The sequence below is a fragment of the Schistocerca serialis genome, chromosome 2, assembly GCF_023864345.2.
Source record: "Schistocerca serialis cubense isolate TAMUIC-IGC-003099 chromosome 2, iqSchSeri2.2, whole genome shotgun sequence".
NCBI lineage: Eukaryota > Metazoa > Arthropoda > Insecta > Orthoptera > Acrididae > Schistocerca > Schistocerca serialis.
In genome coordinates this window covers 264,102,908-264,119,327 of record NC_064639.1, presented here as the reverse complement: position 1 = coordinate 264,119,327, position 16,420 = coordinate 264,102,908, and the positions used below count along the sequence as shown (strand labels likewise).

Sequence of the window (16,420 nt, the reverse complement as noted above, 5' to 3'; positions counted from 1 at the left end):
TTTGAGGAGGATATTGCTGGGAATGTATCGATGTCGGTCGGCGAGGCCTGGCACGAAGTCGGCGTCCCAAGACATCCCAAAGGTGTTCTATAGGATTCAGGTCAGGACTCTGCGCATGCCAGTCCATTGTAGGGATGTTACTATCGTGTAACCATTCCGCCACAGGCCGTGCATTATGAACGGGTGCTCGATCGTGTTGAAAGATGCAGTCGCCATCCCCGATTTGCTCTTCAACAGGGTATGCCTGTGCTGTGATAGCGCCACTCAAAAGGCGTGCAAGCCCGCTCCATGAAAAACACCACAACACCGTAACACCACCGTCTTCGAATTTTACTGTTGGCATTACACGCGTTGGCAGATGACGTTCACCGGGCATTCGCCATACCTACACCCTACCACCGGGTTGCCACATTGTGTACCGTGATTCTTCACTCCACATAACGTTTTTACACTGTTCAGTCGTCCAATGTATACACCAAGCGAGGCGTCGTTTGGCATTTAACGGCGTGATGTGTGGCTTATGAGCAGCCGCTCGTCTATGAACTCCAAATTTTCTCGTCTCCCACATAATTGTCGTAGTACTTGCAGTGGATCCTGATGCAGTTTAGAATTCTTGTCTGATGGTCTGGACAGATGTCTGCCTATTACACATTACGACCCTCTTCAACTGTCGGCGGTCTCTGTCATTCAACAGACGAGGTCGGCCGTTGTGCTTTTGTGCTGTAGGTGTTCCTTTGTTTCCATTTTACTAACGGAAACAGTAGACCTAGGGATGTTTAGGAGTGTGGAAATGTCGCGTGCAAAAGTATGACACCTGATCAGGTTCGGAGTCCGTGAGTAACGCGGAGCGCCCCATTCTACTCTTTCGCGATGTCTAATGACTACTGAGGTTGCCGATGTGGTAGCAGCACAATGTACCTAATATGAAAAACGTACGGTTATTTGGGTGTCCGGATACTTTTGATCACATACTGTATATTATCTCTTAACTGTCTTTCGTAGTATTTTAAAAGTCTTAGACACAATCTTTCCCACTTTAGTAATGGCCCTCATAACCTCGACATTGAGAAACAGTCTAATGAGTACAGAAAACGGATTGAGAGTAAACCGAGGAAAGACAAAAGCGATGCAAAGTAATTGAAATGAGAATAACGAGACTCTTAAAATCAAAATGTATAATCATAAAGTAGACAAAGTTAAGAAGTCCTACCACATTGGAATCAAAATAATCCATGATGGACGAAGCAAGGACGTAAAAAGCACGACAAATGGGCTTTATGAAGACTTTGACTGTAGATCTCTGCATTTTTGCTGGTCTAGAAAACTGTCTCCATCTAAATCACCTCGTTGTTTTTCTGCAATGCCTGCCATTCAATAATTTCTTCTTCCGAGGTATATAGGAAGTCACTTTGTGCCACGTCAAAAGAACGTGGTTATGAGCTAAAACTTGATACACCAAAGAACAACAGAGGCAGGACTCGAACCTGCAACCGTAGCGGTCGTGCGGATTCATACTATAGCGCCTAGAACCGCTCGGCCACCCAGGCCGGCCATTGAGTTGCATAATGTACTGTTGGCGTACATATGTACTAACTCAATATGGATTTTTCCAACGTTATTATCCTTTAAATGCAGAAACGGAGTTACCACATAATTCAATTTGTCAATGGCTCCACTAACAATGAACTTAAATAGTCTGGCGCGGGAACTTCAATATGTACGTGAAGTTATGTGCATGCCAAAATATTAAGAAATTAAGTAAGTAAAATTATTTCTTCGACGTGATAGTAAGGACTTTATGACTACCTCTTCGTACTCGATCCTCTTTGAATTTTGGTACAGTGTAGAGCAGTATGGAAAATTGTAACGTTCCTCGTTAAGAGGATTAAAACTCCACCTCTGCAGCTTCTATAAATTATAATGAACAATATCAGGCAGACTGAACTTACAGAATTTAAATCATACTGTACATGTCAAGGGTAACGCAATCCTCACACAACTATGAAACTGCTGTCGATCTGTTTCCTGCACATAAAACTGTGTTCATATGACCATCTTTAGAATTTCCCCATTTAACCTAAATCGCAGGCGGTTTCCCTGAGTTTCGCAACTGTTTAATCCATGTAAAAACCTATACATAGATTGTGTACATCTTTTGCTAGCTGTTTCAATAACTCTTGTGTTCGTAGCAGCATTTCTGGTATCTCTTTACTTACGGATACTTGGTGTAGAGATAGCATAATGTTCAAGTGTTGCCTGCCTGTGCTCCCACTGTATCTATGTATACTTTATCCACATTCACTTCCTCTCACCCCCTTGTTCGGGTTTTCTTAATACTGTACTGAGTTCTTTGGTACCAGGTGGCAATTTTCCGTATCTTTATACGCTAGTAGATGGTAAAATATAAAATGAATTGTCTGGTGAAAAGTATGTGGTTCATACAGAGTCGTAACTGGAATATGGCAAGTAGTATGCTTTCCTTGGACGCCGTATCCGTGGGGGGAGAGTTTTAGTGACGGGTGAAAGAAACTGGGAAAGGCAAAGGAAAATAGTAACAGGGAAGATGAGGAGGGGAAGGAACAAGAAGAAGAAGAACAAGTAGGAACTTAACTGGAGGGAGAACACTAAGATGGGGGATCTTGCAGATACTCAGACGTTGGTACAGCAGCCCCTGCAGGGTCAGGAATGACGGTGGAAGACTCTGGTATTCAGAATCACCGTTGCTCCGCCATTGGCGCTACCAAAGAGGACGCAGGAGAAAAGACTGTTCCCTCGCAACTTCTGGGCCTGAGGATAAGAAAATGCCCCTAACAGGTGAAACACTCAGCAATGATCAAGGTCATGAGGATGCAAAAGGCAGTGGAAGCAACTGCATTAAAGACAATATCTGGTCATGTTATGTCAATAAACGAGTAAAGATGCTAAACCATGTGAGACGTTGTAACCCCAAGGTTTAAATCTGTCAGGTACCCTAGTTCACAGGCGCCCAAAAGTTCGACTTGTGAGTAGTGCCGTGGTTTGCTTGGTGAAGTCCTCAGGCTGGTTGCACACTTCCCTCACCACCAAGCCCCACTGTCTACGCTTGGGAAGGGGGAAGTGGGAGAAAGTGTGAAAAAGCCATACTTAGATGGTAATGCAGTCAGCCTACAAACAACTTGGTTCATGTTTCATATTTCTCAATAAAACAGTTCACAAGCGAAAAATATGTCCAATATTTTTTAATTGTTTTGGCGCACTGAAGACATAATATTATTCTTCATATGGTACAACTGCCAGCATACAAACAGATGCAGGCAACTTCACACATTTTTGCACTCAAATTGCCAGTTAATTGTGAATTATTTCGTTTCATTAACGAGAAAATATCTTTGACCATCCTATTTCGATCGATATATTGTAGGTACTTTGCTACGTCATTCTAGAGACGTGGCAACTCTACCTGAGGAAAACAAACCAGACGTCCAGGGCTCTTTTTACTTAAAGGGATTCATCTTTACAACAGGAATTACACTGCATGTCAGCCAGTCCCATCTGCACATGCTCAATGGCGCTTTCAGCTCGAATGACAAACGGTCTCGAAGGCAGTTCTTTGATGGGGATTCTTCAGACCTCGAATTTTCATTAACACCAGTAAGCTTTGGGAACAGGACTGTGTTTTCTGTCAGCATTTTTCCCATCTACGGTGCGATCTTTTAAATGCGTCCCATTCAATTCAGAAATTAATGGTTTCTCGCTCCTCGCAACGACTTACTGTCGGCAGTGTGTAGTCACGTCCACTTAAATGCCGTGTTCGATTCCCGGCGGGCTGAGGGATTTTCCTCTGCCTCGAGATGACTGGGTATTTGTGTTGTCCTCATCATTTCATCATCATTCATGAAAGTCGAGAAATTGGGCTGAGCAATGGTTGGGAATTTGTACGGGCGCTGATAACCTCGCAGTTGAGCGCCCCACATACCAAACATCATCACCATTATCATCATCCACTTAAAAGCCATTCTTCATGTTCTAATCTTCGCTTTTGCAGTCCTTTATCCTTCAAATGTTCAGCAGTAGTGGATTTCACGGCGAAAATTCGTTCCAGGCTTAGCCCGTGACTGAAACAAAATACTTTGCAGTAATATACAAAGACTCCACAGTCTTCTTTCATTTCCATCAGAAATTGTTGCAGCTGACAGCGAAATACTGCCTGCGACTTCAAAAATTGTACTATTTGTACCACGTATTGCTTCAAGAGCTCCATGCTTGCAAACGTAGCAAAAAGTGTTTATTGATGTACGGAACCATGAATGTCATCTGTGGATCGTTTTGATTGTTTATCTGTCAACTAAGCTTTTAAGTTTTTTCTGCATAGTGTTGCGATGTCATTTCATAAGAATTTTACGGTTCCTGTTGATTATGCGACTGTATAATAAACACTGAAGATTCAGATCCCTCTATTGTGTCATTCCCATTTCTTTTTAAGGGCTTGTAACGATCGATAGTTAGACAGTCTCTCTTTGTCCAGTGAGCCGCTGTTCATTCCACAAACAAATAGCGAATGGTAAACCGCGCTGACGCCACGGTCCTGACGAACTGAAGAGAGCTGTGCTGACTGAAAAATGCCTCACCGCAATGCTAAATGAAATGTCGCGCTCTGCCGAGTACTTTCGAGGAGGACCGAGCAACGGTGAGTCAGGACGAGCTTTGTCCCACATGAACATCAGGTTCGCCTGCGGTTTGGCGAGCTGTGGTCAGCCTTTCCCTACGTACACCAGCTGGTGCAGACATACGAGGTTGTAGTATAGTCTGTCGGTAAACTGAAGAGCGAGCGAGCGAGTCCCCACTCTGCCAACCCAGCTACGTCACAAGGTGTTTCTACAGGCTGTTTCACAATGTAGTATCGGCCTTGCCGCGGCGCGCGCTTTAAATCTGTGGGGACGCCGTGTACAGATACGTCTCGGCTGCGTTTATCTTTAGACAACTGCATTAAGACCATAAGGAATACAAAAAGTCATATCTTCTTCCGAAACACAACATTATACAGTAAATAATATTAACGTAAGAACGGAAGTCAGGATTCTACTAGAAACATAGAACCCAGTGCCTGTTCATGTGAATGTATGTTCCTCTGTTGCTGTTCGTAAAACGAACCCTATATAATCCAATCACTCTGTAGAATTTAAGGCTTGTTCTTATTTATGTGTTTCTACTAAAAGGTAAAGATTTCTTTGAAGGACTGCATTGAAACCTAACAATGCTTGCAACACAAAGAGTGTTTAAAAAGTAAGCAGAAATTTATAATTTTGTGTGGTGTATCAGTCCGATTTGCACTACTTTTTTGTCACTGTCTTCGTAAATATGTCTCAACAGTGTGTACAATGTTACGCATATTGGGTATTTACTGCGTTGTCAGCTGTCGAAAAGGTTAGATGTGTTTTGGTAGCATCAACGATTATTTGTTTTGTATAAAAATAGATTTGAGAATCTGTATAAAATTTTGTTATAAGAATGGAATAAAGTGCATGAAATTTTTAGAAATGTGAAATATTGATTTTGGTGAGACTGTTATGAGTAAACCAAGTGGTATAAACATTTCAAAGCAGGCCTTAAAGGACAGCGGTTTTACAAGCATGGATGAGATTAAAAATGCACAGTTAAGAGACCTATAAACTATCCCGAAGAAACAGCTCCTAAAGTGTTTCGGGAATGGGAAAAAGCACTGGCATAAGTGTGTAGTATGTAATGGGGAATATTTTGAAGAGGATAACTTCTTAGCAAAAATAAAAGCCGGCCGGTGCGGCCGTGCCGTTCTAGGAGCTTCAGTCTGGAACCGCGTGACCGCTACGGTCGCAGGTTCGAATCCTGCCTCGTGCATGGATTTGTGTGATGTCCTTAGGTTAGTTTGGTTTAAGTAGTTCTAAGTTGTAGGGGACTGATGACCACAGATGTTAAGTCCCATAGTGCTCAAAGCCATTTGAAACACTTTTTTGAACTAAAAATAAAAGTTAATGTGTGAACGCACCTCGTATGTGAAGCTTTCTGCTTATAAGTCCAGAATCGGTGTACATGTTTCGAAGGAAATTTCAGCAGTGTTTAGAATAGCTATTCCGCACGTGTTTTAAGCAATATGTTTTAGAATCAGGTGAAGAGCAATCGAGAAAGAGATTTAGTGTTCTATAAGCATCAAAGGTTTAACGTGATTTTTAAACTGTCTGTAACGTTGGGTTTCCTCCCAAAATTATTGGTTTTCCTTCGTGGCGATTCCAGTAAACCATGCGGCTTATTTTCGCGTTCCTTCCTTATGCGTTCTATTGGGCGAGGCTGACGTTTGCATAAATTGCAGCGCCTTGATTGGGGCTGGTAATATTAGCCAACAGTTCTTTTTGGGTCGCCTCTTTAATAGACGCTGTAATAACATTAGAGACGTTCGAACGCTCGTTACTCCGCAATTACCTCCTCTTCATCATATCCTGCAAAAAAAAATGGTTCAAATGGCTCTGAGCACTATGGGACTTAACATCTATGGTCATCAGTCCCCTAGAACTTAGAACTACTTAAACCTAACTAACCTAAGGACATCACACAACACCCAGCCATCACGAGGCAGAGAAAATCCCTGACCCCGCCGGGAATCGAACCCGGGAACCCGGGCGTGGGAAGCGAGAACGCTACCGCACGACCACGAGATGCGGGCCATATCCTGCACATTTTCTTGCAATGCTAGACGATTATCCATAACTTCCGGATATCGAAGTGTATCAGTAAGAATACAAAGTTAACTGATTGAGGCGGCCGCGGTGGCCGAGCTGTTCTAGGCGATTCAGTCTGGAACCGCGCGACCGCTACGGTCTCAGGTTCGAATCCTGCCTCGGGCATGGATGTGCGTGATGTCCTTAGGTTAGTTAGATTTAAGTAGTTCTTAGTTCTGGGAGACTGATGACCTCAGATGTTAAGTCCCATAGTACTCAGAGCCATTTTTAACTGACAGACACTGGCAACTATGATCCCACGAACAGAAACGACGTATATCACTGCACGCCGATCTGCGACGCTAGACGGGTAACGGGCAACAGATTTTGAGTGCCCCTGTAGGCGGGTGGCAACGTTCTTCTGGGAAAGGCCACTTTCCCCACCAAAAGCGCTGCTCGCTCTTGAGTTTACAGTAGAGATGGGCAAACTCGCTCATCCTTGGGAACTAGTTCACTGCTGATCGTTCACTTTTATGAACCGTTCATTTTTACTCGTTCACCGTTCATTGGTTCTTGGTATATGGTTCTTATGAAAAACTGAAAACTAGTAGTGTGGGTGACCGAAGGATGGAGGGCACCAAGAGGGGGCACTTGCCTCCCCCCTGGAGTATAGAGTTTTTATTCATTACAGAATTCTTACACATTTTTAGAACTAATTTCTGTGATTCTGCTGAACCTCTCCTTTAGCCAACTGTAGCCTTGTGTGGCTGATCGCTGGGAAATAATATAAGGTGGCGCACGGAAAACCGGCCCCGAGTACAGACTGCTCGCCAATTACGGACGATGTGTTGCCCGTTACGAACAGATACAACAAACAGACAAACACGTAATAATTAGGCAGTGCAGAAATAACAAGGTAATGCAAGCAACAATTGCGAAACAATCGATTACGATGTGTAGAGAGCTGAAGAAGAGAAAATTAAAATCTCGACTTCCACTACATAGCTATGGTACGTTGTAAACAATAATCGTTTACACCCTGTATATACTTCACGTTGTCTCTGAGTTCGTGCGCGAAGTAGGGACTTTATGGAAGCATAAAATCAAATGTGGTTTTCTCATACTTGCGTCACACGCTTAGTAGAAATTAGGTTTTTATGTTGCATTATTAAAGTTAATGCAGCAATAATAATAATAATTAAGTTCTCAGTAATAAAGTTTTTGGTTTGAAAGCTCATTCTGAACAAATGTTTTTCAGATAATAAGTAAATACGATTTTATGGCAATCTATGTTTTTTCAAATGGAGAGGCACCGCCTTTCCTACTGAGCCAAAATGACCCACAACCCACTTTTTTTTTAAAGAAACCAAGCTAGCAGGTAATGCAAATTGGAAAAAAACCAAACTTAAAAATAATTAGAACCTTCCTGAATGTCATGTTTTGTATATGAAAGATACACGAAAATCGTTTTATATGAATTTTCTTACACTAAAAATGAAGGAAATTATTGAGAGTTAGCTGCTAAATCAAGTCGATGAAACCAAAAAATATATGAATAACAAACAAAAACCTTGCCTTGTTATAAGTATGTCTTCTGCTGTTCATCGACATAATGAAGTGAGCTCTTATGCCCTTTTGTTACCTGAAAAGACGTACCTATTACATACAACGTAATTTTTATGTAATTTACGTAACTGTAAAATACTTTGTGATTAACGGTCGTGGACGGTGAATGACCAGAAGCAAGTGCAAGAACAGTTTGGAACACATGTAAAATAGGCGAGCGCAGTGAACGAAACGGATACTGAACTAACTAGGAGCAGTCGGCAGTGGAACTGAGACAGGTGGCCATGCGAAGAACGACGGGTGCGGCCGAGGGAGACCGAGACTGAGACGAGCACGCGACCGAGGCTGGAACGAGAACTGACGAAGTGACCGCCGCGACCGAAGTGAACTAGTGAACTATGAACTGATCGTTCCTCGTTCCCGGGAACTATAAGTAGACCGCCGCGACCGTAGTGAACTATGAACCGATCTTCCTCGTTCCCAGGAACTATAAGCAGACCGCCGCGACCGAAGTGAACTATGAACCGATCGTTTCTTGGAATTCGTTCCTCAGTCCTTTCGTTCATCTTGGTGAACCGTTCCTTTGCACCCGCTCGTTCGCGAACTAACAATCTCTAGTTTACAGACAGACTATAATGTTTGGTGACATTTGTTGTCAGCTGTGGTCGGTGGCCGGTCGCTGCGGGTGCGGGCGCTGGCCGATGTCAGCTGCGACGCTGGAGCTGCTGCTGTGGCTGCCCGGCCTGCTGGGGGCGGCGTCGCGGGCGGCCGGCGTGCAGACGCCGGTGCGGGGGCCCGCGTGCCGCGCCGCCACCGCCGCCGGCCTCTGCGGGGCGCTGCTGCGGGTCTTCCAGGCCGTGCTGTCGGCGGCGCGCGTGCCCTCCTCTGTCCGGCAGGGTCCCCGCTCCGCGGACTCCGCCTCCACCACGTCTGGGACGCGCAAGACTGGCTGGGTGTCCGCTGAGGAGGCGGGCCCCAGTAGCGGCGTAGAGCTGCCAGCCAACCCGGACGCTCGGGACCGTGGAGGCACCGCCAATGAAACATCAATTCAGAAACCCAGTCACGACGGAGAAGGTCCGAAGAGTGAGCACAGTGACCGAGCCCCAGACAGTGGCACTCAGGGGGCCAAATTGTCGCCAGAACTCGAGGCTGTGTTTGTTGTTGGGAACACTGAGCCCTGTACAGGACGGTCCAAGCCGGAAACACCACTCGAGTGTCCGGCACAGAAAAGTGAACGACAATCCTCCCTTAATAATATTCCAAAGTTCTTACAAGTCGTAAGTGCATTCCTTACGAAACGCGGTAAGGCGAATGACTATAGTGGGACACGGCTTCATAAAGATATCTGACTGTCCTACACTGCTCCGTTTAGTGCCGGTCAGGATTCAGCCTGATGTACAAAAGTCCTGTACTTACTTATTCATTCATCTCAGCAACAGTTGGTACATCAGGGCTCCTCTTGCATCTAACAAGACATTTTATGTATTTTACTGTCTGTTCACGTGTCACAGATAAACTGCATTACAAAAATGTGAAGCATCGAAAAGGGAAGAGGAAATTAAGTGAAACGTAACGAGTTGAGAGCTTATGTGATGTTTGTGGAGTGGTTAGAAAGAAAACGTCAGAAGCGTGGCAATGGGGGATTGGAAGGTGCTGGTGGTTTTACTGGACAAATTTAACTCAATCATCTATTAAGGGAAATCAAAAATTACCTTTACAAATCAGTGTATGAGCAAATTGACGCTGCCAGATCACAAAAGTTAGATATAGAAATATATTTATTACATTTGGCTGTAAGAAAACAAATCTTTATTCTTGTAACGGTATCATAATGTATGAATTTAATCCCTCATGTGCATTATGTTAAAACTAACAACATACCCAGATACACACGTGTTAGTAAAACACAGTGATACACAAAAGGTGATAAACTGAGTGATAATGGCCAATATGAAAAGCCGGCCGCGGTGGCCAACCGGTTCTAGGCGCTTCAGTCCGGAACCGTGCGACTGCTACGGTCGCAGGTTCGAATCCTGCTTCGGGCGTGGATATGTGTGACGTCCTTAGGTTAGTTAGGTTTAAGTAGTTCTAAGTTCTATGGGACTGATGAACTTAGATGTTAAGTCCCATAGTGCTCAGAGCCAATATGAAAACTCAAATATTAAGAGAAATATTTCAATAAATTCCTTAAAGTGAATTTACACGTAAAGCTTTAGATAGGAACATTCACTGGTGTCCCAAATTAAAGCAACAAACGGAAATTTTGCAAGGTTGAGTTTATTTTACGACAAAACAGTATGAACAGGTGATAGTAACGTAGAATCAATGTAAAGAATACAGAATGCAAACAACTACACCATGAAGAACAGTAGACAAAAATGTTGTGCAGTGAACACATTGCGTGTCGTGGGGCGATCACTATGTTTTTAAAATAATAGAAAAGCCACTATCGCTTCAATATCGTTTACCAGATGATCGCTTTCAGCACTCGGAAGGTGCCATCATCGGATTTGAAACGTGGATTAACACGTGCATATGGTTTTATAAATGTTAATCCACGTTGCAGATCCGACGATGGCACCTTCAGAGTGCTGAAACCGGTCATCTAGTAAACTATATTGAAGCGATCGTGACTTTTCAGTCATTTTAAAGACAAAAATGTTCTTCCTTTTCCCAAATTAACGGTTTTGCACAAAAATTACGACAACTGGTTTATGTGCTCAGTATGGGGTGTGACCACCTTTGACAGCTATACAGGCCTGACAATGATGGGGCATAGTGTGAATGACGTCATCAGTCTCATGTTGAAGCAATAATGACCATTCTTCCTGCTGAGCTGCTCGAAGTCTTGGTGAGTGGTTGTTAGATGCTGCCGTGATGCAAACCGTCTCCCTTGTGAATCCTAGACAGGCTCGTGGGATTCAAATCCGGAGCGCGACCACGTCATTCCGTTCCTGCAATATGTTCCGTTTCCAAGAAATCATCAACCAACCATACTCTATGAGGTCGAGCATTATCATCCAGCAATACAAAGTCTGGGCCCACAGCACAAACGCAGGTGATCTCGTCACATGACAGTAGTTATACCATGCTGATTCACTCATACAATTTCACGAGAGGGTTCGAGTGGTAAACATAATCCCTGCCCACACCATTAGGGACCGTCCTCGATATCGGTCTCTTTCCAAAATGTTTGGGTCCCGAAAATGTGTTCCACGTTCCATGCAGATGCGAATCCATCGAGAATCACCCTCTAGACTAAATTGGGACTCGTCTGGGAAAACAACAGTGGCCTGTTCGACAGTCCAGGTGGCATGTTGATGACACCACTCTAGGCGTTCCCTTCTGTGAAGACACGTCAGAGGTAGACAGACAGCACGTCTCCGATAATAAAGGCCACTCTGCTGAAGTCTTCTGCTCACCGTATGCCTCGATACATCATGTCCAGTGGATGCTGCTAGCTCATATGAAAGTTGCTGTGCAGTACTAAGGCGGTACTGTCGTGCTCTTACAGCCAAATAATGGTCCTCTCTTCTGCAGTAACACGTGGTCGGCCCTGCCCTGGAATCCTGGACGCAGTTTCGGTCTCTATAAACTGTTTCCATATACGAGAAATAACAGATTAGTTCCCACTAAGCCATAAGGCAAAATCAGTTTCCGACTGGCCTGCTTCCTTTCTTTCCTTGGCTTCCACCGCAGGGAGTCTGGCAAGCATCTTCTGCGTGCGTTACTGCACCGTCTGTGACTGTACACAGTGACTGTGGATGTGGGACTACCCGGCAAACACTACCTCGCATCATAGGTGCCCTGACGGCATCGTTGACTTGGTTGTCAGTTTACCGGAATATCCTCTTCCGTGCAGAACACAATTCTACCGACATCTGGTTGACAATTTGTATGATTATCTCGTGAGTTAAACAAAGGACTGTGAAGCTGCGATTTGTTGCTTTCATTTTGAAAAACAGCGTACTTCAGTTCACTTAGAAAACATGGAAATTCTTGCATACTTTAGAGCAGCTCGCGCACTATACATTGCAGATTCACGGAAAACTCTTCAGAAGAAGATGCATGACATGTACACAGTTGACTTGAGACACATTAAAATCTTTCCACCACTGTAAAGCATGACAGTTATTTGTAGTATTTAAGCACATGGTTACAGATATAAATACACTGGCACCCACACTTAAGACTAATTTTATCAAACAGGGAGAACGAGAACGAAACTTGAATAGTCCCCAGCTTCGTACTAGAGACCAACGAAGTAACATACGTAGTTAAGAAGACACTAACTCGATTGCGGTAGGAAGCCGGCCGGTGTGGCCGTGCGGTTCTAAGCGCGTCAGTTTGGAACCGCGTGACCGCTACGGTCGCAGGTTCGAATCCTGCCTCGGGCATGGATGTGTGTGATGTCCTTAGGTTAGTTAGGTTTAAGTAGTTCTAAGCTCTAGGGAACTGATGACCTCAGTAGTTAAGTCCCATAGTGCTCAGAGCCATTTGAACCATTTTTTTTTTGATTGCGGTCGGCATCCTAACGCACTCCACGAATAACAGGCAAGACAACTAAACCCCCAAAATACACAACGCTGTACGAAGCATGCTGACAGACAGAACAACGTAGCACTGATAAGTAGTCGACCCCAGTACCCTCAGTGAGGACCATCATGCTAAGACACACACACGGCAGCGAGAATACGGCAAGCCGACAGCTCACACTCGTCGCCTGAATATCCACAGCGTCCATCCGTGACCCGAACTCGGTAGACGGCATCCAGGTAATGACAGGCCAACAACCTGTCCTCGCTTCCCTTTACTCCACAACGTCCAAGTGACCTCGGTTCTCCGTGAATGATGCCGAGAAGTAAAAGACAAACAAACGCCTGCACTCAATGTACACAGCTCAGGACTACCCTGCGGGTTCAGTGGTCGCGGTTCTGGATATCCTGGGTACTGAGATGAGATGAAGTTGGCTTTCAAGCTAGTACGACAATGTTTAATTGGGAACAGATCGGAGAATGTAACTGGCCATAGGATTACCTCAGCACAACGCATTCAACTCGTAGAGACACGCGTCAAGCGTGGACGAGCATCTTCCGCTTGAAAACTGACACCACGTGTCTGACACGTGGGAGATACCACGTAAGGATGCAGACGTTCCGCTGTGCCGTCAGAGTTCCCCCAGTCACAGTCAGCCGTATGTAGAAGTCATACCTGATGGATACACATATCATGACGTCAGTAGTAACATCGCTCGACCTTTCTAAGGTATTCGAAAAATGGGATGCCTCCAGATCGCCGCTATAATCATCGTCGATAGTGATGACAGGTAGCTCAGAACAGCAATTCACTGCCAATACAGTTCAATGCGATTTACACAGTGCGGCAGCGAAATTTTCAGCAGAACAAAAATGTGTGGTTGTTATGTATTTCAGTGGCCTGATCTCTTACGTTATGTGTGTGGTGAGTTTACGACTAAGCCTCAAAGACATCCCATTTCACCGATCGTTAAAATGGCATACGAGTGGTATTGTGAACCAAAGACAGACAAGGGTAAGTGCTGGTCACTACAGAACTGTTCCTTACGTTTTTCCTGTTACTTAAGAGTCGGGTTGCGTTCAACCCACCCATCTAGGCAGCTTGCTGTACAACAATTGTGGAGTGAACCTAGAGACCACATTAAAGACTGCTACTTTTGTTTAACGAAAGTAAAAGTAATCTCTAGTATCAAAATACAAAGCTTTATATCCAGATTTGGACTCTGTGATTCTTCCTTTTAGAATTCTGTTTCTCTCCCAGTTCCAAAACGACCAACGGACTGGGCGCTGGAAGATGAAACAGACGATGGTAGTGACAAACCAACAGATCACGAAGACCATGAAGATACACTGAGTACACGGGACGCCATCTGCAGCACGTCTACAGCCACAGCCATTGTCACGGACAGAACTGAACGAGTTTTCAAGTGACCTAAAACTTTGAAAGAGGCAAGCAGAATTACTTGGATTTCGTGTTCGAAAAGAACGTGTTACAACCGAACACTCTTGAGACGCCCTGCTAAACTCGCAGGACAGGACAAGTAGTAGGAATTGTGGAAGGGGGCCAGAATGAGCGGCTGTCAGTTACACTCCAAACATAACAGTTTATTTAGTTGTCCAAACATTACAGCCCAACTTCTAAGCTTGACTATCGACAGAAAACGACTGAAGGCCAATGAATTAAATACAATTAAATACAGCTTTTTTTTTTAAGCAGAAGGCTCTAGGCTTTAACCTTAAATAGTATTTATGGCCAAGCGATGTAAGACTTGACTAGTCAGATAGATTAAGTTATTTTTTTAAAGCGGCTGAAGGCCGATAAATTTAAAACAACGTAACTACAAAAACCTTTCAATAGGCACGAGGCCCATGCTTTATGACCAATAAGAAACGGCTGAAGGCCGTTGTTAAAGGAAAAGCTGCAACCAATTTTCCATGGCAGAAGGCCCACAGCTTTATCTTGAAAGAAAGTAATACTTGATAAGTAAGAACCTTAAAACTTAAGGAGGCTGCAGGCACATGCTTTAAAAAAAGAAACAAATTCAACTACAATAAATTTTCAACAGCCAGAAAGCCCCCAGCATTATCTTCCATAAGGTAATACTTGATATGTAGGATCCTTAAAACATAAAGCGGCTGAAGGCCGATGCTTTAAAACAATACTATAAATTTTCAACAGGCAGAAGGCCCTAGCTTTATCTCCAGACTATGTAAGACTTGCCCAATTTAGAAAAACTTTCTTTTAAAGCGGCTGAAGGCATTTGATTTTAAAAACACAATACAATCATACAAATTCCATCCATCAGGCATGAGCCATAAAAATACACAATTAAACGCCAACAGAAATGTAGTATAGGCAACGGCGCTCAGAAGTTTCCAGGGGGCTGGGTCTGCCCTTGAAATCTTAACGTTCGCTTAGGTGAGGCAAGAACTCGGCCCAACTATACTCGATCCGCAAGCAACACAAGTAAGAGACAGTCAGGGACCCACAGACTAGATGACTTTCTATCCACCAACCAGTATACGAGAATTACAAAGCCAAAACATTACAGACATAGCCCCCACAACCAAAAATACATTAAAATGCCAAAAACTACACACCATGTTGACAGCGACAACAGGTGAGGAAAGGACACTGCCTCAATTTACGTCAGCGACCAGGCCAGGTAACCGGAACACTAACAGCCAAAAGGCAGAAAATTCCGCTGGTGCACTTGAATTTCAAACCGACAAATATAGTTAATACCACCACACGGCGGCTAAATTTTCACCAACTCGAACACTCGCTGTTGCTCCCAGGAATACCACCAACAGCGAACCACCAACCAAGGGGACAATGTGAACAGACGTGGATTCTGTAATTAAATCACCACTCAGCTTTCATGCCCTTTGTCGGTGGGACACGACGTAGCACTCGGAACAGCCCCCACACGCTCCGACACTGCGTAGATACTGCCAGCGGGCCCTGCTGACTGCGCCGCATGGAGACTTGCTTGCTGATCCGCTCCAACCGACCGACCCACTGCCAGTACGCCGACAACAATTAAAACGAGTTGTCGGTGGAACCGACACCTACTACACACACAGTTGACAAACACTTGCACGAAGACTTGAACAATACTCAGCAGTGGCTGTGCAATCTCGAAGACAAATTGGGAGTCGATACACACACACAGGTAACCCATAAGCGATCGGCGAGACAATTCACGTCGTCTAGTAGAACGACCGACCGACGATCCACGAAGACCGTCCCCAGCTCAAGTGGTGCGTGGCGGCAACGGTCTTGGCCATGGACGGATCAGGCCTCTCTGCTACTCCAACCCGACTGAACTAGTGCCGCGTTCCGACTCCACGACAGACGACAACCGGGAAGTAATAGCAGTGCAGCAAAGATAACATGTGAGGGCTTTATCGATAGGAGCTGCTGCTGCCGCTGATGGGCAGACAAAGCAGGAACTCAGTGACAATAGAAATTGAAAGCAAAGATAACACGTGAGGGCTTTATCGATAGGCGCTGCTGCTGCCGCTGATGGGCAGACAAAGCAGGAACTCAGTGACAATAGAAATTGAAACTAACATAACGAGGTGGCAACACGAGAAAAAACAGAATCTAAAATAAGAGTTGGCACGAGCACAAACCGCGCACGGTTC

The 16,420-nt window shown here is 44.6% G+C and overlaps 1 protein-coding gene across 1 annotated transcript in view; it reads left to right on the top strand.

Annotated features, from left to right (window-relative positions):
• The window catches only part of LOC126455889 (uncharacterized), a 59,977-nt gene extending 45,777 nt beyond the window's left edge, over window positions 1-14,200 (top strand). Inside the window, exons 3-4 of the mRNA XM_050091649.1 lie at window positions 8,894-9,511; window positions 14,012-14,200. Of these exons, the coding sequence (XP_049947606.1) occupies window positions 8,894-9,511; window positions 14,012-14,200 (807 nt within the window). The remainder of the gene's footprint in view (window positions 1-8,893; window positions 9,512-14,011) is intronic.
• Window positions 14,201-16,420: the final 2,220 nt, after the last annotated feature.